We start from the raw sequence: 25,626 nt of genomic DNA, 5'->3' as shown, positions 1-25,626 counted from the left end.
ACGATCATCTTCATAGTTGGTAAAGCAGAATTGGAGGACACAGTTGGAATCAGTACCCAAAACATGATTTCTGCACCCTTCTCCTTAGGATACACAAGTGAGGCAAATCACATCTACAGAGCAGATACTTAACTACCAAGTCTTAGGCATCTGCCAAAAAGCGACAAATTTAATGCTGGAGGCAGGAAGGAGGCAATCTGTAAATTAGCCAGCCCCAAAGGCCTGAACAATATGTGTCCTGCCCTTTCCTCAATTTCTCCCACCATGGAAGCCCCAGTAAGAAATGTGATTTGGAAAGAAGAACAGAAGTTCTCTACAGTGTGCCTATTTGAGGGGCTACAATAGTAAAGGAAAAAACGACTCCTGCTACACAAAAAACCCACACCATTCATTTGACAGTAAAATAAGTATCAGTTCAGATCAACTTACAGTCAGTGCTAATCATACTGATCAATTTAGATTTTTCTCAAGTTATAATTCACACTGATTATTAGTGAAGAAGTACAGTTATACGACAATAACTTTAAGTGTTTACTTAGTAAGAAGCATGGTACTTACCAGCTAATTTTCCAGTAATTAAAACAGTGTCTTCGAATAGCCATATATTTGCTTGGCTTTGCGGGAACAGTGAAAGTGTAACTGATGAATATACTGTGAAATATAGCACAATTAGAATATTTTACTTAATGTGAGGGGGAAAAAACACTAGGACAAATATAGTTCTGTAACAGCAAGTCTCAAAAAGTGTGTGTGGGCAGGGAAACAAATATTTGATGGGAAGAGCAATTCAAAACAAAGGAAGAATGGATGTAAAATATGATGGAGGAAAAGTCACAAAGTGAGAAGAAAACATTGGTTATCACTATTTATTTTACTAATCTTTTCTATTTGATAGTAGTAGTCTATACCAAGGTGATGAATGATGTTCTGTAACCCCAGATATAAATGATCAAGTTAAATGCTTGAATAACCCCCTGATATATTTTCTCTAATTGTTACTTATTCAGATTTTTTTAAATTTTTTTTCTTGGCTCCATGATTCAAGCTTCTCTAGATATAAACTATATCCACTTTTCATTTTTACCACCCCACATAAGAACACAATGCTCTTCTGCACACGGTGTGGTTTGCCAAAAGGATCCCAAGTTGGCAGAGAAGGAAACAATTTAATGCACAAAATGATTCAAAGGCAACCTTTAGTAGTAATGCAGGATGGAGGTGAACCTGCCTACAAACATAGGCAGCTGAACTACCTGTTGGGATGAGTTAAGTGCAGATTACCTGAAAGATATTATTTCAAGATTGGAGCAAGAAGCTGGGACAAAAGACCATTTTATAAGCAAGATCAAATCAAACTTATCAATCCTTCAAAAGAAAAATCAGTTTTGAGGAGTTCTCAATTCTCCAAAAGAAAAATCAGTTTTGAGGAGTTCGCAAAGCACGAGTTCTCATTTGATATCTTTCCTCTATGCTGTGTATTTAAAATTAATAGAAATAGCATGGCATCCTCAGATCTTTTAAGAGAAAACACAGTTGCATGGAAATACTTTTATTTGAGATATTTCAAAGAATTTAAAGAAAATATGGAAAAAAGTAAAACACAAAGTATACAATGATGGGTGGAGTTAAAATGAAATATACTTTTCTTCTTTCATAGGAAAAGAGAACTACCAAATAAAAATGTAATTTCAATTACAGAATACATTAACATTTAGACTGATTAATGCATTAAATTGGAGAGGTGGGAGGGTCACAGTTTGAACCTCAAGGTGATTATTCCATACTTGGATACTTTCTCAGTCACACCTCTATTAAACATGAGGAGAATCTTTCTGAACCTCAAACACAGTCAGATTTCTTTTCACGTGAAAATTGTTTCCTATTATAAATGGGATGTAATACCCACTGTGAAAAACTTGAACACAGAAAATAAGATGAAAGTGATGATCACTGCAATACCACCACAGGAACAATCATTAATAATATTTTATTATAGCTCTTTGTTGGGTATTCCTGTGATTTTTCAAAATAGTTAATTATGATATTGTATACAGAATACTGTTACCCTGCCTTTTTCATTTAAAAACATAAGTATTTCTCTCAAAAGATACTTTTCATAACATTTTTAACCCACATATTTCATTTATTAAGGTATCAGGATTCACTTATTTACTGCATTAATCCCATAGATTTATAATGCTTCCATTCACTATTATTACAAAAATATTGCATCAACTTCCTGGTGCATGAATGCCTGTCCACTGTATTTAATATTTTAACATACTTTTATTTGTGCAGATTCATAAAGTGGAATACTGGGTCAAAGTTTATGAAGATTTTGAAGACTTTGACACATACATTTCAAAAATTGTTATCCAGGTAATTTTGCCAGTTTGTATTTCTACCAAGAATGTTTGAGAATGCTGATCCTATCTTGTTTGACAATATTAAAGATAATCATTTAACAACATTTTTAAGGTAAAAAAATCTAAGTGTGTATTTCTTTGGTGTACTGATGTTAGATTATTAAAGCATGTTGTCATATTTACTAACCATTTGTATTTCCTGTTTTGAAAATTGATAGGCCATGATTTTGTCCATTTACCTTATTTAGTTAGGGTCTTGGCATTTTCTTATTGATTTGTATGAATTCTTTACATATTAAGGACTTTATGCCTTACTGTTTCAAATATTTTTCCAACCTCAGTTGCTTTTTATGTTTATGACATACAGGAGTTTATTAAAATAATATGTTCATATATAGCCTATGGCATCTTTTATTGCTTTTAAGTTTAAACAGACCATCCTAACTGAAAGGTCAGATAGTTTATATTCTTATATTTAATATAATTATTTTCCACATTTGATCTAAGCAATATATTTTTCACATATGGATCCAATTAATTTATTCCAAATAGTTAACCAAAATATATCTATCATTTAATGACTATGAAACCTTTTCTCAATGATTTCTAATGGCATCTTATCATAGATAATATTTTATAAATACTAAATGTCCAATTTGTACCATAATACAACTTATAGCATAATATCACTCACTCTTAATTTTGTAGATATATAATATTTTAGTTGTCTGTAATGGCAAATTGCCCCTAGGAGATGTATTTTTAAAAGATTCCCATGTATCTTTACACATTTATTCTTTAAAGATTATTTTTGCCAATTTTTAAAAATAAATCTATAATAATATGTTAGGGAGGTTTCAGATAGTTTACCTGTTGGGACATAAGACCCTTGCTTGCAAGCAGCTTCTCAGAACTAAAACAGGCCCAAGAGAACTTGTTTGCCCTTTCTACCATGTGAGGACACAGAAGATATCATCTATAAACAAAAATGCCCTCACCAGACACAGAATCTGCTGGCACCTTGATCTTAGACTTCCCAGACTCCAGAACTGCAAGAAATAAATTTCTCTTGTTTACAAGCTACCCGGCTTAGGGTATTTCATTATAGCAGCCTGAAAAGACTAAGACAATGTTTTCTTCAAAGTAGCACTCCCTTCTAACCTCCTTATATTGACTTAAGCATTCTCATTTTCAGCTTACCAGAACAAGATATCCCCTAAACAGAGAAAAAAATTCATTTACATTTAGCAAAAACAAACAAAAAAAACTGTTTAAGTGCTTACTTGGCATTCTTCTGGTTTTCCAAGGCAGAGGGGTCAACACGTAGCCATCTTTGTAAGCAATAATAGTTAAACTAAGTCCTAATTTGTAGGGTACTTTTATAAGCACTGCTCCATTGCTTTTAGTTACTGTGGAATTTGTCTTCGTGTAGTTTACAAACACTTCTACAACTGCTTGGCTCAGGTACTGACGACTGATGATGTCATTCACCTGGACTTTCAACATAAATACAGACACTGGAGAGAAAAAGGTACAAATTGCAGCATGTTGTATCCTAGAATGCATATATCATAGTCTTCAAATGTCATTCAACATATCTAAATAACAGTACAAAACTGTTGTTAAACTTAGGAACTACACACAAATACATATAATAATGAAGAATTCATTATTCTTGGTAAAACGAAATAAATTTCAATACAGTTAAGTGCTCCATAACAACATTTCAGTCAATGATGGACCATATATATAATCTTCCAGAAGATTATGATGGCGCTAAAAAATTCCCATTGCCTAGTGACATCATGGCCATCATAGTGTTGCAGTGCAATGTGTTACTCATGTGCTAATAGTGATACTGGTATAAACAAACCTGTGCTGCCAGTTTTATGAAAGTATAGCATGTATATTTAGGTACAGCATATAAAACTTGATAACAGATTACTACGTTACTGGTTCATGAATTTACTATACTTTTTAATCATTATTTTACAATGCAGTCCTTCCACATACAAAAATAAAAGTTAATTGTAAAAAGACTCAGGCAGGTCCTTCAGGAGGTATTCCAAAAAAAATAAAGGCATTGTTATCTTAGGAGATGACACTTCCATGCATGCTGCTGCCCCTGAAGACCTTCCAGTAGGACAAGATGTGGAGGTGGAAGACAATAATATTGACGATCCTGCCCTGTGTAGGCCTGGGCTAATGTTTATATTTGTGTCTTAGTTTAAAAAAAAAAAGTTTAAAAAGTAAAAAGTAAAACATTTTTTAAATAGAAAAAAGCTTATCAAATAAGGATAGAAAAAAATTGTGTACAGCTGTACAATGTGTTTCTTTTAAGCTAAGTGTTATTACAAAAGAATCAAAAAGTTTAAGTTTATGAACTTATAGTAAGCTAAGGTTAACTCATTGAAGAAAGAAAAATATTTTTTCCTAAATTTAATATAGCCTAAGTATACCACTGTGGAGTGTTTGCAGAGCCTAAGTATACCACTGTGGAGTGTTTGCAGAGTCTACAGTAGTATACAGTAATGTCCTAGGGCTTCACATTCACACACCCATAGCAACTTCCAGTCCTGCAAGCTGTATTCATGGTAAGTACCCTTTACAAGTGTACTATTTTTTAAAAAAATCTTTTGTATGGTCTTTTTGTTGTGCCTTTTCTATGCTTAGATAAGTTTAGATGCACTGACACGTAAAATTGTGTTACAGTTGCCTGCAGTATCCAGCACAGTAACATCCTGTACAGATTTGTAGCTTAGGAGCAATAGGCTATACCATATAACCTAGGTGTGCAGTAGGCTATACCATCTAGGTTTGTATAAGTACATTATGATATTCACAAAACAATAAAATCACCTAACAATGCATTTCTCATAGTGTATTGTCATTGTTAAGTTACACATGGCTGTATTTGTTATTAAGGCACAATATTACTCTATTTTTTCCTATCAATTAAAAAAGAAGAAAGGACAGCAGTGAATAATGGGAAGACTGAGGTTTTCTCTTAAGGAAAATACATTTTTATTGTGTTTCACTAACTCTAGTGCTATCAATAGCAACAGGAGACAGACAAATTCCAAGACAGTCAAAAATAGGTCCCCTTTCAGTGCCAACCTTCAAGCCAAAGAAATCCTGAAACCTGAAAACTGAACTGCCAGTTCTGGACAGAGTCCACGAACAGAGTGAGAACTTCTAACTTTGTCTTACGCTCTGTCTCTTGATTGGTTTCTTTTGGATGATGCCTTTTAACCAACTGAATGTTTCTTTTTCCAAGATGACCCATAGACTATTCTGCATGCACTTCCCCATTCTAAGCCCACAAAAACTCCAGACTCAGCCTCACAGATGGCTACCCTGCTTTCAGTGTCCCCTCTCCACTGAGAACTTTCCTTTTGTTGCTCAATAGAATTCTTCTCTGCCCTACTTATTCTCCAGTGTCTGTGTACCTTATTCTTCTTGGGCATGGGATAAGAACCTGGAACTCACCAAACTGCGGGCAGCAGAAACAAACAAGCTGTAACCCTAACTTCTGCCCAATGGGCTGTGGATGGTGGGAATAAAATAGCTGTAACATGCTCCCACTCTCTAAGCTATGGGAGTGGAAAGCTACAACATTTCTGGAGGCTCAGACCTCAGGACTCCCCAAGCAAGAGCTGTAACATCCCTTGGGGCTCTGTGATCACTGGCATCTCTAAATTTTTGGGTGCCACCATGTTCCCCTAGTCTAGATGCCAGCACCCAACACAGAAGCCGCTTGTAGCATGCCCAGTCCAGCCACAGGCTGAGCGTGGAGCCACAGCAGGTCTGGGATCTGAGCAGGCGCAAGCCGAGCGCAGCCTGATGGGCTGTGCAACACCCAGACAGAGGCAGCTGCAGGGATTTCTGGTTGTCACAGCAGCACTGTAGGAATCTTGTAACACTTTCAAGTTACATAGATTTAACACATTCCAAATGTAGTCCAAGTTCTTAGAATTAAATGCCACTACTGCATGGCTAGCTCTTTTATTTTTTTCTGTTGTCTGGAAAGCAGAAGATGTTTTTCAGTGCCAAATATACAAAATATCAAAAATCCTTCTCTAAAATATCAAAAAGTATTATCCATTAGGTATATAAGAAAACAAGGCTGAGCATGATGGCTCATGTCTGTAATCCCAGCACTTTAGGAGGCTAAGGCAGGAGGATTGCTTGAGGCCAGGAGTTCAAGATCAGCCTAGGCAACATAGACCCTATCTCTACAAAAAACTTGAAATTAGCTGGGTGTACTGGCACATGCCAGCTGCTTGGGAAGGTGAGAAGGAAAGGTGAGTTAGCCCAGGAGGTCAAGGCTGCAGTGAGCCATGATCGCACCACTGCACTCCAGCCTGGGCAACACAGCATGAACCTGTCTCCTAAAAAAAAAGAAAAGAAACTAACATATGTTGAGGAAAATGAAAACTAAAGCCTGTTTTTACTTAAACCTCTGGTCTTACTCCTTAAGTACAGATCTTGATAACGTCTGCCTAAGAAAGAGCTTGTATCACCATGAAAGTGCCCTTGTAAGCATGTATCACATCTCTGTAAAAGATGCTTTCTCTTCCCCTGTAAACGGGTTCTGGAGTCAGTCACCATCCACCTCTGCCATTCCCTAGACATGTGACCTTGGGTAAGTTAGGTCTCAAAGTCCATTTGCTAATATGTAAAATCGGGAAAATAGCTACTTTGAGATAATAAAATGAAATAATGTGTCCAGTACAGAGCTTGTGTATCACTTAATGTGACTGGTAATAAAAATTAGTATTCCATGATTAGAGAGCACTTCAAACATTAGAGTACACTGATAAGAAATATAAAGATTATGCTGCAATACATTTGCATAAGCCTATTTTTACCCAAAATTTGTATCAAGAACAGCACATCAGATAAAAAATTCTAGTCAATGTTGACTGAGCCTCAATATTGCTATCAAAATGTTGTTATACCTTGTCTGTTCTTTGTTAAACTGGGCCTTAAATTGCTTCTGGATCATAACAAAGACATTTCAAATACAAATACAAATATAACCTTTGTAATAATCACCCAGTTCTAGGGAAGGTTCAATCCACCAAACTAAAAAAAAAAACAAAAAAAAAAGCTCTGATCCCTTCCAGAGTCTAAAACGTTAAATGTTATCCAAACACTATTCTTATTCTCTCTCTCTCTCCACACACACACACACACACACACACACAGCCACAAACATATTTCAGTATACCTCCTCATAAAAATTTTAACCATAATAAGAACTAAAATGTGCTGGGGGGTAATGAGCCATGCATTGTGTTAGTTTTTCAGTGCGTTATTCTACTTACTCTTCAAAAAAAACCTCATTGAAGAGATAATGTTGTTTTCTTTATTTTATACATATTGGTAACTGAGAGTTGTGGAGGATTGAAAATGAACCATGGCTAACCCTCAGTAAATGGAGGAAACAGGACATAAACTCAGGACACCTCTCATCAAAGCTTATGCTTGTAAACCATTGCCCTACATCTGCCTCGTTACTCTCTTAAAAGCAATTATCATCTCAGTTTAGAGTGTGGAGATGGGAAGAACTGATTGAGAAAAGCAAAGAGAAGATTATATCAAATCATACCTTAAAAATGAGGTTCCATTAGTCTGTCTGAAACACTGAATTTCCTGAACAACAATCTCATATATATTCAAATGTAAATATGAGGAAGAGATTCCAAGGTGATATAGAGATAAGTAAAGTTTATCCAAACATCTGCTTTGCATCTTTAATGATAATACAAAACCTTGTGAGAGGTCAAATTACTTTGAGTAGTCATTAGTATCATTACTTTTAAGAGATAAATTGAAAAACATTCAGTAATAAAAGGCCAAATAAGCTTTGGATCTTAAGCTGTTCCTCAAACTATTTTTCCACCGTATCATAAATTCAGCCCATTAATAGTATTTAGTTATAAAATAAATATGTAACAATTTAAAATCAAAAGATGAAGGTAAAGAATAAATATATGTGCCTGAGATTGCCTTTACGAAAATTATAACACAATTATAACAGTTAGTGAGATCTGATCTAGCCAACCCCCTTCCTCATGCCTGTTGCCTTCAAGCTGCCTTAATTATTCCTGGGCTAAGGCTGGGCTAGCATTGACAGACATTTAGTTTATAGTTTAAATAATAATAGCCCTTCCTCAAAATGTAACTGCCTTTGTAAAGTAATGAGATCATCAGGTTAGGAGGATGTGAGGAGCCTGAATTCTAAGGCGTAGATTGCCAGCCATTTTTCCGGAGGTCACAAGATATGCAACTTCCCCAATTACTCCTGCAAATAACATCACTATTGTAGAACCTAAGGACTGGCCATTTGAGATGTCTTTTCAGGTTTTTTAATGTCTGAATTGATGGCTCCACCACTCCAGTGGCAGCACCCAGAAGCAACTCAGCTCAAGAGGACAGCTTTGACTCCCTATGATTTCATCTCCAACCCAGCCAATCAGCAGAAAGCACCCACTGCCTAGCCACTGCCACCCTGCCCCTTGCTTCCCCCAAACTGATGGCAGTGACAGCCCGTGTGGAGCAGCCACTGTGAGGATGCCAGCTGCAGCAGGGGAGGCACAGCTAGGGCTGCACAATCCACAAGGCCAGAGGGAGCCCTGCCCCTACCGAGTTGGTGGGGCAGGAGCCCACACCCCTGGGCACAGCTGCAGCCTGTCAGCTGCAGCTGCAGACCCCAGCATCCCTCTGCTCTCAGAGGCCCAGGAAGCTCCCTTCCCTCACAGGCTTGAAAGTGCCTGCTTCCACTGTCTGGCCTCTCCCTGCTCCTGGTGCTGCCCTGGGGCAAAGCAAAGTTGTGGTCAAGAACAGGCACCTTTGCAACCCAGCTCGATGTGCACACACTCAGGGCAGCAATGATAGGCCAGCCCCCTGCCACCTAGGCCCCTTCTGGACATTGGGCACTGATGGCCACAGGAGGGAAACAGCAGAGGCTGAGGGTGGCTCCACACAGGATTGCGGGTACCCCTCAACACCCCTCAGGTATGGCCTGAAGCATGGGGGCCAGGCTGCCAGTTCCACAGACCAGAATGAGAACTTACGGTGCATCTTCCTGGCCCACTCATGGACCAATCAGCATGTACTTCCTCCCATCTGAAGCCCATAAAAACCTTGGACTCAGCCAGACTCAGGCAGAGGACAGGATGACCTGCCTGCGGATAGGAGCTACCCACTCTAGATTGCCTCTCACCTGAGGGCCACAGAGATGTTGGGATGATCTGCTTATGGATAGAAGCTACCCACTCTAGGTATCCTCTCTCCATTGAGGGCTGCACACTCATTGAGACGACCTACCTGCAGATAGAAGCTACCCACTCCAGATCTCCTCTCCACTGAGAGCTGTATTCATCGGGATGACCTGCCTGTGGGTAAGAGCTACCTACATGCTCTGGGTCTCCTCTCTGCTGAGGGCTACAGACATTGAGACAACCTGCCTCTGGATAGGAGCTACCCACTCTAGGTCTCCTTTCTGCTGAGGGCTGTACTCATTGGGATGACCTGCCTGTGGAAAGGAGCTACCCACTTCAGGGTATCATTTATACCTACACTGATAACACCCATCCTACAGTCTCCTGAGAGCTGTGCTTTTGCTAAATAATGTACCTCTTCATCTTGCTCACCCTCCAGTTGTCTGTGTACTTCATTTTTCCCGGACATGGGATAAGAACTCAGGCCCCACTGAATGGTGGGACTGAAAGAGCTGTAACACATACAGGGCTGAAATATGCCTCTCCACTCACCACATTACAGGTGACAAGAAGGAAAGAGAAGAGCTGCAGTCCTTCAGGGAGCCCAGACCTAGGCTGTGCCAAGGCTGAGATACCCTCTTTGAGGTTCTGTGGTTCCTGGAGTCTCCAAGCTCCCAGGGGCCACTGCGTTCCCCGGTGCCTGTAGTGGAAGCCACTTGAGGTACACCTGTTCCAGCCACAGCCTTGCAGGGAGCTAGCACCCATGCCAGCGCCTGGAGCTGCCTGCCCTGTCACAGTTGGTATGTCTGGCTGTGTGCAGTGGCCGTTCATTCATTCACACACCCCTCACTCACCCACACTCACTCGCTCATGCACCTCTCAATGCTCTGTGCCTGGCTCACCCTTGGCAGGCATGGGATCCAGGCCAGTAGTGTGAGCTGAATGCAGCCTCCTGGGCCAAGTGGGAAGAATGAGCCCAGTGGGCCCGAGCAAAACTTGGGCAAAGGAGCCACCAGCCACAAAGGTTTCTGGCTGGCAAAGTGACACCCCAAGGATCCTGTGACAAAATGATCTTTGAAAAACCTCCAAATTCTCGGGGGAGACTGATTTGAGTAATAAATAAACTGATCTTCTATTCAGCTGGCTCTGTGTGAACTAAACTCTTCCTTCATTGCAATTCCCCTGCCTTGATAAATCGGCTCTATCTGGGAAGTAGGCAAAAAGAACCCATTGGTCAGTTATATCCCAAGTCTTGTATGTATAGATCACAAAAATCTCAATACACCTTTGTAAATATGTAACATCAAATCCATTTTATTGGTTTTAAAAAATGAAGATTCAGATAGGTCATGAAAATTGACCAAAGTCTCACAGATGGTAAGAGGCCATGTCAGCCTTCAAATACAACCACAGTTACAGTCAGTAGTCAGACATGAGCAAGGCAGGAGAGGACCCACCCTCACCAGGAATGTCAGGCAAACATCAGGGAATGGTCAGGCAGTTGTTAAACTGTCTCTCTATGATAATAACTGGTCACAACCAGCACCAGGGAAGGGCTGTCTCTCAATAGATAGAAAATCTGAAACTGGTGATCAGCAGCTTCCTGACGAGATCTCAGGAGTTGGGTGAGTGGGCCCAGGCATGTGCATTAAGAGGTAAAATAGCAGAGTTTAACTGAAATATGACCTTCCTCTAGGAACACTTGACTGGTAAGGGAAAATGCCTCAAGTGAGCATGTGTACAACTTCAATAAACACACTGCACATGCAGCCACTCCCAAGTACTAGCAGGCCACTGCACATGCAGACAGCCCACTCTGCAGGAAGAATCAGAGAAGTAAAGCAACCCTGGAAGCTGCCAACACATAAGACCCCAAGTCAAAATCAAACTGTGCATTTGAATCTCAAGTTGCTTGCTTGACCCTCTTCCACATGCACTTTACTTTTGTTCCTGCTCTAAAACCTTTTAATAAACTTTCATGCCTGCTCTAAAACTTGCCTTGGTGTCTCTCTGCCTTACACCCATCAGTTGAATTCTTTCTTCTGAGAAGGCAAGAACTGAGGTGGCTGCAGACCCATACGGATTCACCACTGCCAACACCACGAAGGACTCCAAAGCCATCTTGGAACAATGGAACAGTGGGGCTTGGGGTGACACTACTAAATTAACTCAAGTAATATATGATTGCAATCATCATTGAGAACTTAAATTCTTATAAAACATCAATTAAAAAGAAAAAGCACCCCCTGGCCATATACACACATACTCATGCCAAACCATGTCCTCAAACTTAAATGGAAAATATAATACTTGGGTTTAAAAAAAAAAAAGGTTATAATAGTAAGATATATCAGTGGCTTCCAACCTTTTTGGCACCAGACTCTGGTTTCAGAGAAGACAATTTTTCCATGGACCACATTAGGGGATAGTTTCAGGATGATTCAAATGCATTACATTTATTGTGTACTTTATTATTATTGCATAATGAAATAATATACAACTCCCCTCAGTGGAAGCCCTGAGCTTGTTTTCTTGCACCTAGATGGTCCCATCTCAGGGTGATGGGAGAGAGTGACAGATCATCAGGAATTAGATTTTCATAAGGAGCATGCAACCTAGATCCCTCACATGCTCAGTTCAAAATAGGGTTCATACTTCTATGAGAAACTAGTGCTGCCACCAATCTGACAAGAGGCAGAGCCCAGGCCATAATGTGAGTGATGGGGAATGGCTGTAAACACAGACGAAGCTTCACTGACTCACCCGCCGCTCACCTTCTACTGTGAGGCCCAGTTCCTGATAGGTCTCAGTATCTGTATCTGTCCGTGTCTCAGGGGTTTCCAACCCCTGATATATATGACACGATGGGCTTTCTTGGATAAGTAGTTGGATAGTATAAAAAAACTATAAGTGTAGAGAAAAAGTAGCTGCTGCTCAGTTTGAAATAATTCCCCCAGCCACCCAGCCCCTAATCCTTCAGTCAAAATTTACTGAGCCACTAGCATAAAGCACCCAACTAATATAAGCCAGATAGATTCTATCAGGATCTCAAAATGTGAATACAGTTACACAGATGCTAATGGTTGCTGGAACTGAATTACCTTGGAAAGTCTATGAGGCCTTACCATTGTGCTTTCTAGTGCTTCCCTAGTCCCTCTCCTTCCAGAAGCTGGGTTGTGCAGCCCTTCCAGCTGATCTGTGAACTACATAATAATCTTTCCTAGAAAGCCCTTTCATTTCTTGTAGCCAGAGTTTGTTTCTGTTGCTTGCTCCTTAAGCACATTAAATATGTACAACTTTAAATAAAGGATACTATTTACTAGGCCACTATTTTATAGACATAGATACCTGTTATAGAATGTGAAGGAATTAAGGATAATGTTGAGTACCAAAAACATGATAAACCGCATGAGAGACAAACTGAACATAACTAACTCATAAGGGAATTAGGATCTCTATTCCAGTTCAATAAGAGATCTTGTTCAAACCAAATGTACCTACAATGGCTCCTTCAACAGCATATTCAATAGGGAATTTTTATTAATTCATTTGTTTCAAAGATCAATTTCAGAGATTCTCACAGCCTTTGGATTTACAGACAAATCCCAATGTGTGGTAAGATCTTAAGTTAAATTCGCAAAAGAAAAAAAAACTGCATATTCCATCTGTTTCATCCTTGTAAAAGTACAGTTGCCAAAATAAGACACACTAAAACCCTCCTGACATTCTGAAGCTGGATTTGATTTATAAAATGTTTTCTAAAACGTTTTCTAATCCAGAATGGATGATTTTATTTTTTCACATGCAATAATGTTAATATAAATCTGATGAGAAAATATCATATTTAGAAAAAAATAGATTTGCAAAGGTCAAGTCTTGATGATCCAAATCACAATCCCCCTCTCTGATGAGATCGCCTAGATCTATATCTTAAAGTACTTAGTAGACTTAATGCATAATACAGGCCTGACCAACAGGGTCCTCTCTGGCTCAAAATGGAAACAACTGACTTGCAGTTGTTTCCTCCTTAATCCCACTCAGTTAGAGCTGACGTAATAAATTACAGGTTTTATACATACATACATGTTTACTTGTGTGACACACACACATATCCAGCCCAGTGCTGGAAACTTTACACATATTGTCCAATTTCATCCTAACACACACCTGTAAGACATTTCCCAACTTTAAGGCAAGGAAATTGAGATTAAAACTGCACAGCTGGCCAGGTGCAGTGGCTCACGCCTGTAATCCCAGCACTCTGGGAGGCCAAGGCAGGTGGATCATGAGGTCAAGAGATTGAGACCATCCTGGCCAACATGGTGAAACCCTGTCTCTATTAAAAATACAAAAATTAGCTAGGTGTGGTGGCACGTGCCTGTAGTCCCAGCTACTCAGGAGGCTGAGGCAGGAGAATTGCTTGAACCCAGAGGCGGAGGTTGCAGTGAGCTGAGATCATGCCACTCTAGTCCAGCCTAGCTAGAGAGAGAGACTCTGTCTCAAAAACAAACAAAACAAAACAAAATGAAAAACAAAAAACGAAAAACTGCACAGCTAATAAGGTTATAGCCAGGATTCACAGGCAAGTCCCTCTGACTCCAAGTCCCATGTTCCACATTAACTCTTATTGAAAAGCATTAGGGATTTGTTTTTCATCATATTTACTAACTTATTTTCTCACAATCAATGCTCAGAAGGAAATTCTCATTCACTGACTCTCTGAGCCTCTTCTCCCCATCCTCAAACTTGGTTTGTCTCTCACCCCAGCACAAGCCACAGCAAAAGCAGCATTAAAAATAAAAAAAAAAAAACCCTCAGCTGAAAACCTGATCAAAGTAATTAATGAGGTATGAAAAACTCTTTTCTATTTCAAGTAAAAGTTATAAAGAATTAGCTGCTTATGACTTAAACGGGATGCTTCTGATTTCCATGGTGTCAACAGCTTGATCAAGCAAGCAGCACAGTCAGCCAGAAGCAATATATATCCCTAATAACCCTCTACCAGTTCTCTCCTCCAAAAAAAAAAATTCTGGCATTTAGACAGGGCAGATTCCATGATTAAATGTATGATTTTCAGCCGGAGGTACTTTTGTCTACCTACCCTTCTCCAGTGTATTTTTTTAGCTTTCAGTGAGCATATTTATTTTCTCTGTCACTTAATTATAATCATTATGTCTTGCCCACATAATCATCTTTTCAACATATCACTATTCGTTTTAAAATGGTTCAATATTAAATGATTCAACTGCACCCTTAGAAAACATATAATCTAAATGTTGAGAGAAACAAGTAAAAATAAAATACATATCAGTGAGCTAGGTCCTGAGGTTGCTGGAGAAGATTTAACTATTTAGCAGATGGTTACAAGCATCGTTAAGTAGTGAGAATCACTAAAATTCAAATAATAATAAATAGGTAGAAAGGAATATTCTAGAAAAAAATATTAAAACCAATACTATATTATGGTTTTCCTATGGAATACAAATAGGTAACTAAAGGTCCAAAAGGGCTTTAAAAATACTGCTAACTATATATATATATTTGGGTGACATTTACATCTGTATGTAGGTGGGCTGAAAATATCACAATCCCACTTCTTTTCAAGAGACTCTGACATCATCCTATTATGTTGTCACCATTATGTAGGCTACAACTATACACATGGAGAAGCCACCTCATTTTCAGATTTATCCAGTACAAAAACTCACCTACTTCGTTTCCATTATGTTTCAAAAGCAAGTATCTATAATAATTTCATTTCATATGCTACAACTTTATCTCCTATAGGAATACATTGCTAAAATAAAAAGATTTTATAAACAGATTATAGGTCAAATTTTTAAAACAATATTTTAATGAGATAAATTCAAAATTTTTATTGAGGTTTATGTATCCTGAGAACTAGGAAAAATGAAGAACAAAAAAATATAGTGGAATAAAATAGTTGGGTGGAAACAACAGAAATGTTCATTTACATGAATTCATGCAACAAATGTTTACTGATTACCTACTTTTCCTCAGATCTGCATGAGATGGGGATTGGGGATACAGACAGCAATAGAAAACAGACTTTCCTTAACGTATAATTCTGAGGGGAAACAACACGTGAAAAAAATACAGAATTTCTGATATTACAATAAAGGAGGTAGAAAAGCAATACTGAAACAGACAAGAGAACTTCCTATAGTATCTAACACAATCTTCTAGAAATTAATTTAGAATATATATAAAAATTCCTATAAGTATCAAAAAATAATGACACTGATATCTACTTTGCTATCAGTTTACACTATCATTTTTTTTTAACAGGAAGAATGTCAACATTTTGAATCCAGATCATCTGAGAGCCTGCCCATGAATTCTCACCTATTTTTCATGATCTGACTTTTTGATCTACTTCTGTGGAGATGTTGTGGTAGGAACCCAAAAGATACCAGGCTTCTGCTTATCTCCCAAATCAGCCTTCTTTGGGGTCTGTTCAGAGGCCTAGTTTGCTCTCTACCCACCATTTTCACACAAAATATTCAGCTACCAAGAAATCTTAGTTTAGAGGTAGGTATACCTGTAACCATATCTATATAAATATATATATATATAACTATATCTATATAAATATCTGAAGAAATCTGGTTCCAAATTTAATTCCAAATTTAAATGTCTATGTATTTAAACCATTAGTAGAAACATAACCATCATGGTTTCATTAAACATAATATCAATTGTTTTCTAACTTTTTAGGCTAGCATTCACAATCCTCTGAGATCTGACCACCACCTCCCTTTCCAGTCTTTTTTCCCCACTCATCATACTCATATCAGATATGGGCAAATTATAGCCTGCCTGCCAACTCTGACCCACCCTGATTTTGTAAATAAAGTTTTACTGGAACACAGTCATGCTAATTCCTTTATACATTACCTATGGTTACACTTGCTACAATGGCAAAGTTTGCTACAATTCTATCTGGCACTCTACAGAAAAAATTTGCAGAACCCTGTTCTACACTGTCTCATAGATGGGTCATTGGTCACTAAATAAGACAACCCACTTTCCTGCTACAACATAATTATTCATCTCTTTCTTCCATCTGAAATACCCTTTTAAAAATCTCTACCTGTCAAAATCCTAACCTATCCTTCAAAGTATGGTCAAATGCCCCCTTTTCAAATAAATGTCCCCTTAGCCCAACCAAATGGGATCTCCTCTTCTGTACTGACCAGATTAATGACACATGATATATTCTGGTACGTTTTCCTTTTCTGTGCATCTTCTCTTGGCAAAAGTCAGGTTCTTGACAGCCCCTATTATTTCCAACTCAGCCATGAGTCATACTAAAGCTTGAGCTAAATAAGAGTTAGCATGTGGATACTTACTAAATGAAAGAGGGGTGGGGGGAAAAGAGGGAAGAGGAGGAGTTGCAGAGAGAGAAGGAATGAAGGGAGAGAGGTAGAAAAAGGAGAAAGAGATCAGAAGTGGCCAAGCATCTGAAAAAAGGAATGATAATTGCAGGATTTCGGCAGGGGCCACCAGAAATTACAGCCAGCTCTCCAGCCCCAGTATCGGGTACAAGATTTTAAGCTTAATCCCACAGTTGACAATGAAAAATATTTTACATTGCTATAATAATTACAGCAAGAAGTAAATAATAAGATTCCTCTTCCTTTCAGAAATTAATGCTAATTTTTTTCATAAGAATATTTAACCTGGAAATTTTGACTAGAAAAAACAGTTTGGACTAAAGAATGATACTAGGAAGTAGCAAAACTTCGTAAATAAATATAAGGCAAATGTATCCTGGCAAGGAATAAATTAAAAATTTTATTTTTACTACTATAAAAAAAATCATCAAAGTAGTTTTACGAGTCTTTCTCCCAGGGTACTAGCACAATTTCCCTATTTAATTGGAATGAGGGCTGAAAGTTCAGAAAAGAGTTGAGGACAACGAAGGAGCTTATAAAGAAAAAGGACCATATTATTATGCATTCTGAAAAGTGGGGTGGAAAGGGTTTAATCAGTTTACTCTCTGCAGCATTTCAAATATGGACACACAAGCCTCCTTCTTTTAAAGAAACAAAAGGGTGCTGAATTAAAAAAAAAAATCAGTAAAATAGAAAAGCCTCCCTTTCATTGCTTAAGCCCCAGATTGGATCCAAACTCTTGTTGGCTTTGAGGTTTAAAAGAAAAAGAAAAAAATATGTGTGTGTTTGAATAAAAAACAAATTTACTTGCAGTAAACTAATATTTATTACAGAGAAAATGTCAATTCTAAGAAGAAATTAACGAGGGAGAATAAACGCATGATCTCCAAAGGTATAAAATGTTATGGAGCAAATAAAATACACTTTTTATCCATTAGGACTGAAGGCTTAAATAAGTGTGATTCACCAAAGCTAATGAAATGGATAACATAAAAAGAGCCTTTACAACTTAAGAACCAGCACACAATAGACAACTTGAGAACAAATGAGAGAGCTGAGCCATTACTATTTGGACTCCAGTCCTTCTTGCCTACCTAAAGGACCCTTTTCCTCAATGGAAATCAATCAATCTGACCCAAGCTCCTAAAACAGATTGTCCAAGCTCACTCCACAGGCATTTGTCATCCTGACTTGTTTTTTCTTCCCCATTTTTCATCCTTCCTTAGAATCACAAGCATTTATTCACTCACTCAGACGCTTATACAACATTTATTAAGGATACTTTATGTGATGGCACTAGGTAGAGAGAGACAGAAGAGCCTTCAGCCCAGTGAGGAAAGCTCAAGATAATTTTAAGTGTTTGAAAAACCACTGGTCACCACTGCCATGTAAGTACTGAGCACCTAACTCAGACTAATGTGAGAGCACTCCTTGGTGAAGACAAAATCAGAACTGAGTTTTGAAAATGCAGTGTGAGGGGAAGGAGTGAATAGCACAGCTCCCTGAACCTGGGAATTCAACCACAGATACTTATCCTTAAGACTCAGCTCAGATACCCCTCTGCACTGAGGATGGTATGACTGATTTCCCCTTCCTTTGAATCGAAACAGCACAAACTGAGTTATTACCTAAGATCAGGGTCATGTTTTGGCATAACAGATGAAAAGAAGACAGAGAAAGTAAAATTCCTTTTTTTTTTTTTTTTCAGATGGAGTTTTGCTCTGTCACCCAGGCTGGAGTGCAGTGGCGCGGTCTCGGCTCACTGCAAGCTCCGCCTCCCGGGTTCACACCATTCTCCTGCCTCAGCCTCCCGAGTAGCTGGGACTACAGGCGCCCGCCACCACACCCGGCTAATTTTTTGTGTTTTTAGTAGAGACAGGGTTTCACTGTGTTAGCCAGGATGGTCTCAATCTCCCGACCTCGTGATCTGCCCACCTCGGCCTCCCAAAGTGCTGGGATTACAGGCGTGAGCCACCGCACCCGGCCTACTCAGCAGAAATTCTTAAAAACTGAGGAAAGAATAAAGATGTTAAGAAGAATATGTAAAGGCTCTGCCAAAAATAGAAATACATAAGCTGATGAAACATAAGAAGATATTCCTCCTTAGAGGAAAGATGGGAATTTGGCAATTCATTCAGCAAGCATGTGCTAACTGACATTATCCTTTGCACTCAATGTCCTTTTCTGAGCCCACTGCATCTCTGGGCTATTTCCCACCTTTATCTTCATCCATTCTGATCCACAATGACCTCCTTACCCTTCCTTGAACACTCCAGGCACGCTCTCACTTCCAGGTCTTTGCATTGGTAATTCCTTCTTCCTAGAATTGTCTTCTCCGCTTACTCCCTCACTTTCTGAAAGTCTTTGTCAAAATGACACTTCTCATGACTCCTGTCCTCCCAATCTGACTTTCCTGTGTTTCAGGGGTCCCAAGACCACCTTAACGCTGGTGATTCACCAAAAGGAATCAAACGTCCTTTGACAGGTTATACTCACAACTGTGCTTTATTATAGTAAAGGATGAAGAGTAAAACACCACGAAAAACATATTTCTTCTAGCTGTGAGCTGCAGGGACACAGGCAAAGTGTCTCTGTATAGGGAAGGCCAATTGAGTCTCAGGGTCCAAAGCTGTCAAGGCATTGGTCATGTGGACACATTCCTGTAACATAACTAGCCAGGGCAGCAAAAACACAGGACCCCCAGCATAAATCAAGTGTATATCATGATCCTGCTAAATGATTCTAAGAAGTCTTGACAAGCTGGAACAGCATACCCCGTTGCTCCAGGTATATAAAATATCATCACCAATCAGTAAAATAAAGAACACTCTGAGGGCCACATTCCCAGAAGCCGGCCAAGGACAATCATAGCTCCAGGCTTCAAGACAAGCAAGGATAGAGCAACCAAACCTGCTGTGCTAACCCACTTCTCAACTTTGATCTATTTTTTCCACAATATTTTTCCATACTACCTTCTTAACACATATATAACTTACTCATTAGGTTCATTTTCCGTTTCCCCAACTAGAATGCTAACTCTATAAGGTCATAGACATTCTCATTTTATTTACTGTATCCTCAAATACCAATACTTATTTTTGAATGAATGAATATTTGAATTAATGAATGACCTCCTTACTCTTATACCAGTAGATAGGACTACTGGCTCAAAACCACTTAATAATTGCAAGGAGAGATGCAAATGTGTGAAATGAGGTAGAAGGCCTTGAAGTACAGGGTGGGACAAGAAGATGGGTAAGCAATCATTTCTGGCACAGAACATTTGTAAGTTTTGTACTTTAAGCAAAGTACAAATTCTTTAATTCTTTACCATTCCTTCCTTCAGCAACTTCTTCAATAAATATACTAATTCTTTTGAGGTTAAAAAAGGATTTAAAATTCAAGATTAGGACCACCATTGTTGCTTTGCCTTAGAAAAACAAACATATGAAGATTAAATTCATCATTTATCTGTTACCCAACTTTAAGTAATTAATTGGAAAAATACTAGAACCAAAATTGAAGTTGGCAATAAAAATGAGAATAAATAATACAGTTGAAAATAATAAAAAAAAACAGACATAAGGGGGAAAGTCTCATTTGAGAAAACAAATTTTTGAATATAGAATTACAAAATCTATTTCACACAGACTATTTCTAATAAATTACTATTTAAAAGAGTCATTTGTTGGGAATCTTTCAACAGTATTGTTCGTCCTCTAGGTGTTTCAAATTATTGATAAAACTATGTGAGAGAGACAAAAGGACCTTTGGGGAATCAACAATTACTGAATGTTCCCTCTCATGAATGTAACAATGGAAATCTGGTTAAATCCATTTGCTAGGGTACAATACTCCCTTGGGGATGAATTAAGTGTGAATTACTTGAATTGGATACAGAGTACCCTAGCCTCCTTTGCAACTTAATGACTCAATGCCCCTAAGTATTCCCAATTTAGTATAATTGATGAATGAAGTCTGGAGACGACTATATCATCTCCAAGCCAAAAGGATAATCAAGCTATTACTATTTATACAATTAATACCCTGAAAAGGATTTATTGTCCAAAACTGAAAATGCCCACAAAAAAAAATTCCCCCAAAGTTCCTAAAAAGGATGCAATATCCCCAACACCAAATAATTGTAAAGTGTGATTACTATTTTGAGCTGCACAACTCTGAGCCAGGGGAAATGGGGTACAACTGAACTCATTATTGGAGTCCATGTTAACACTTTTCAATTGAATGAGCTTTAAGATAGGGTTAACTGTCTGTACCAACTGGGATGGCCAGTGGCCTCCACCTCCTGCCAAGAGAACTGTCTAGTACAGCCCAAAGGCCATCATCTCTACCTATGCCCTATGCGACTGGGCAACCCAGTCCTTTCTATCCTGCAGCAGAGAAGTTTTCTTTACTGCATGGTAAACATCCATTTACTACATGAATGCATGGTGTATCATGCATTCAAAACTTGATCACTGTATCATGCATTCAAGTTTCAAAAACATTAAAATGTGAAACAGTTGATCACAGAATAAAAAAAATGGTACTGTAAAGCATATATGAGCACAGTGCCTTGAATCTAGTTAAGTCCCTTTTTTTTTTAAGTACCTATTTTTAGTGGTTCCATATCTTTAATGCCGAAAAGAAACAGTGTGATCAATCTTTTCTTAGAATGTATACAGGCTTCTCAGTTGAACATCTAAAACGAACAACATAATGGACAAAAACTTAGTAAATAAACTCTGTGTCATACCTAGAACAGAAAATCATCAAAAGCCTGAGATTTGGGGCAGGTCCCAAACTATGCTCAAAGCTACCAAAGGTGATATAATGAACTCACAGGGGTGCCAGAAGATATTTTAAATTTTCCATGCAAGCACAATAATACTAACATCTGTTAGACATCATAAACTCCAGGGAGTTTACAATTTCAGCATTAGATCATACTATGTTCAATTAAATGACATTGTTCTTTGTAAAGCTGTGTTTTCAGTAACTGCTCTGATAGAAAGTAAATACTTCATGAAAATAAAGTTGAGCAGAAAATGAAGGTGGAAATGTTCAGTCTTATTCCAATGTTGGCAAAGTTGTGTACACATATCCCATTAAGCAATTAGCAAATATGTTTTTTTTTTTTTTCAAATGACTAAGTTAGACATCAAGTTGTCTGGTTACCAAAATACTACTGAGACACTGAGGGGACTGTGAACCAAGAAAGTTTTAGAGCCTTTGTTTTGTGCAGTCTTAATACTACATACTTTATTAAGCACCTACTATATGCAAGATCTGTACTAGGCACTGAGAGAGACACAAATAAATTAGTTGCCTTTAATACGTTTACAAGTCAGTAGGAGAGAGTGATAGTACCAAGAAAATTACAGGTAAAGTGAGAGTTTAGAGAATTGTATAATTAAATTCTTCTGGCTAACAATGTTAAGCAAGAAATCAGTCATTTACAAACTCTTAGTGTACATCTAAAAGGTGCTTGTTCACTTTGTCTTAGTAAGAACATTCTAGAAAACATGTTTTCTTTGAAAAAAACATTTAGTATTCTAAATATACGTTTATTTTCTGAATGCACGACTGACTGCTTGAATAAATGAAATATTGAATGAGAATCTTATAAAACCTCGAGACTATCAATTTTCGTAATGTGTTACTATTGTTAACCTTCTCTAGAATGCTTAACTCTCTTGGCCCAGAACAGCAATTCTCAACCCTGGCTATACATTAGACTTACCTAGGAGACTAAACTTTTGCCACCTTCCCAGGCCCCACCGCAGTCCCAATTAAGTCAAAATCACTGCAGATGGAGTCCCGAGAAGCATATTTTTGAAAGGTTCCAGATGATTCTAGTGCACAGCCAAGATTGAGAACCACTGACCTAAAATGATAAATAGGTAATATCTTGAAGGGATAGGGATATGACCTAAAGCCATCTTCTTCGGTTCATATTTAATTGTTCTGTTTCTCTTACTAAAACAATAAGAATTGAAATTGCTTATCTTCAATATCATTGATATTTTATGGCTTACTCCCAAATCCTGATGCATACCCCTAGAGGCACAAGCACCCTAGAGAATCAGAGAGGTAAGATACTGACAAAAATGAAAGCTGACCTTCGATGGCTACCAGATCTGCTGATAGTTATTATTATTTTTTTAAACAAATTACTGTTATCTGCAATTTTCTGCTCATTTATTTCTGCGTCCTTCCCGTATTAGAAATGTCTGGTTAACTCAGGGTTTGGGTACGTTTTTTTTGTTGTGGTTTTTTTTTTTTTTTTTTTTTTTTTGGTACATGATCTACACAGAAAATTTGGAAAATACCAAAAACTACAGAGGAAAATAAAAATATTTCCTAATCCCATTTTTCAGAGTTAACTTGATTTCCATCCAGCACTTTTAAAACCACACTGAAAAAAGCAGACCTACAAAATTCAGATCATATTGTGTCCCTGTGATTACTTGTGTCTACATTTGTATAAGCACAGTAATGTATTCAAGAAACTCACCAAATTGTTAATATTGACTATATCAGTAGGAGCCATTCTGGAGAGGGGATACTATGTGACTCACCAAAATGTATGACATGACAACTACAGTGAGCATGTATTAAGTAGGAGGGGGAAAAGAAAATTAGCCAATAGATAATTTTATGGCCAGGTGTGGTGGCTCACGCCTGTAATCCCAGCACTTTGGGAGGCCAAGGTGGGCAGATAACCTGAGGTCAGGAGTTTGAGACCACCCTGGCCAACATGGTGAAACCCTATCTCTACTAAAAATACAAAAATTACCTGGGTATAGTGGCGGGTACCTGTAATCCCAGCTACTTGGGAGGCTGAGGCAGGAGAATTACTTGAACCCAGGAGGTGGAGGTTGCAGTGAGCTGAGATTGCACCATTGCACTCCAGCCTGGGCGACGGAGCGAGACTCCGTCTCAAAAAAAAAAAAAAAAAGAATATTATATGCTGTGTTTTTCAGTTAAGATTATATTGCAAACATACAACCATGGTACTAAATATTTCTAAAATTATCTTGTTTCTTATTTAAGAAAATTCTATGGGTTATTATTAACTATTTTCTTATTACTGTATGTTTAGACCTAATTTTTCACATTTGGAAACAATGCTTTATTCAAAATATATTTTAATATACCTTTGTCTAAATTTACAATTGTTTCCTGGGGAGGAGAAATAATAGGTCAAAGCTGTGAACTGTTCATAGCTTCTTGATGTGCGTTGCTAAAATGCTTTCCAGAATGTGATGCCAATTTATAATGTAAACAGGAAAGTATTCCTATATTATTTTACTGTAGTCAATACATCAATGTGACTGCTCCTGTCTCCGCAGGGAGTTAACAGAGAAATTAATGCTCAGTATGCTTTGAAATAATTATATTTTCCGTTAATTTAGCTTTCATTCCCAAGATTGTTGTTTTGTTTTTTTCTCACGACAGTCTCTTGATAGGTTAAGAGAGCTTCTTATAAAGAAAACTAAACACACAAACAATAGCCTGATAGAGAGCAACAATAGTCCATATACTATTTTGTTGTTTTGGGATTCCATTGGTAAACTCACATAATTTATTTACAGTGAAATAAAGTGGGGAAAACTTAATGAAATATCCATTTTTCCCTTTTACAGAAGCCTTCCTCTCCTTGTTCTATCAATGCGCAAAGTATGTTTAGATCAATGAAGAAAAAAATGGAACTCAGAAACTGCAAGATACAAGCTTCAGCATGTCTTTTAGAAAGGGTTTGAAACCTTCTGTGAGGATTTCATTTAAGCAGATGAGACACACCATGCTGGGAGAGTGGGGAAAGTGGTTAGATTTAAACAGAATTAAATGGAGCATTTTCTCCAATGTTTCTCTGACACCTTTGTAAATTGTAGGGTTTTCCCTGTAATGTAACATCTGAAAGGAATCCTGACCAGTAAATACAAATTCAGGTGCTATGAGAACATTGAGTGCCTTAAAGAATAGCACAGCATGAATAGCACAGCATGAATGAGATGCAGTCTACAGCATTAGCAGATAGCAACTATATTGCCAGGAAGGCCTGGAAATGTTAAGCAAAATAAGAAAAATATTAAATTGAGATATCTTAAAGGAAAAAGCAGATATGACACAACACATGTGCAATACACATTTCATACGAAAGAAAAGTCCGTAGGTAGCATCTCAGTATTTTGTAAAACTTAAGATATCAATTAAATTTGCCTCAGTAAACATGAATACTGACCAGGAATTAAGTAAAATGCCAGGTCCAGTAGGAGTATACGGCATAACAGCTTCTATTTATTCAACACCTTCTTTGAGTTAGTAGCTAGCTATGTTAGATGTGTATGTAAGTATATTTAATATTCCCCAATTTCAAGCCTGAATTAATTCAAAATCTAATGGGAAAAGCATACAAAATTATACAAACAAAGTATTATACAGATAGAGAAGAGGGAAATATGAATTCTAAATGAGGGAATATGGGACATTTTCAAGTAGGAGATAATTGAGACTGAATTTGAAAGAGTAGATTTGAAAACCTACAGTTGAGTCAAGGGCACATCAGAAAGAAGGAATAGCGTGAGAAAAGGCACAAAAGTTTTTAAA

The 25,626-nt window shown here is 37.9% G+C and overlaps 1 protein-coding gene across 1 annotated transcript in view; it reads right to left on the bottom strand.

The window, feature by feature from the left end:
* FAM171B (family with sequence similarity 171 member B) overlaps window positions 1-25,626 on the bottom strand; it is a 71,251-nt gene that overhangs the window by 21,654 nt on the left and 23,971 nt on the right. The window contains exons 2-3 of the mRNA XM_003253828.4: window positions 3,650-3,883; window positions 559-651 (exon numbers count right to left, since the gene is read on the bottom strand). Coding sequence (XP_003253876.2) covers window positions 559-651; window positions 3,650-3,883 — 327 coding nt within the window. The remainder of the gene's footprint in view (window positions 1-558; window positions 652-3,649; window positions 3,884-25,626) is intronic.

This window comes from Nomascus leucogenys, chromosome 22a (genome assembly GCF_006542625.1).
Source record: "Nomascus leucogenys isolate Asia chromosome 22a, Asia_NLE_v1, whole genome shotgun sequence".
Taxonomy (NCBI): Eukaryota; Metazoa; Chordata; class Mammalia; order Primates; family Hylobatidae; genus Nomascus; species Nomascus leucogenys.
Note: the sequence above shows the minus strand (reverse complement) of the source record. Positions and strands in the feature narration are given on the sequence as shown.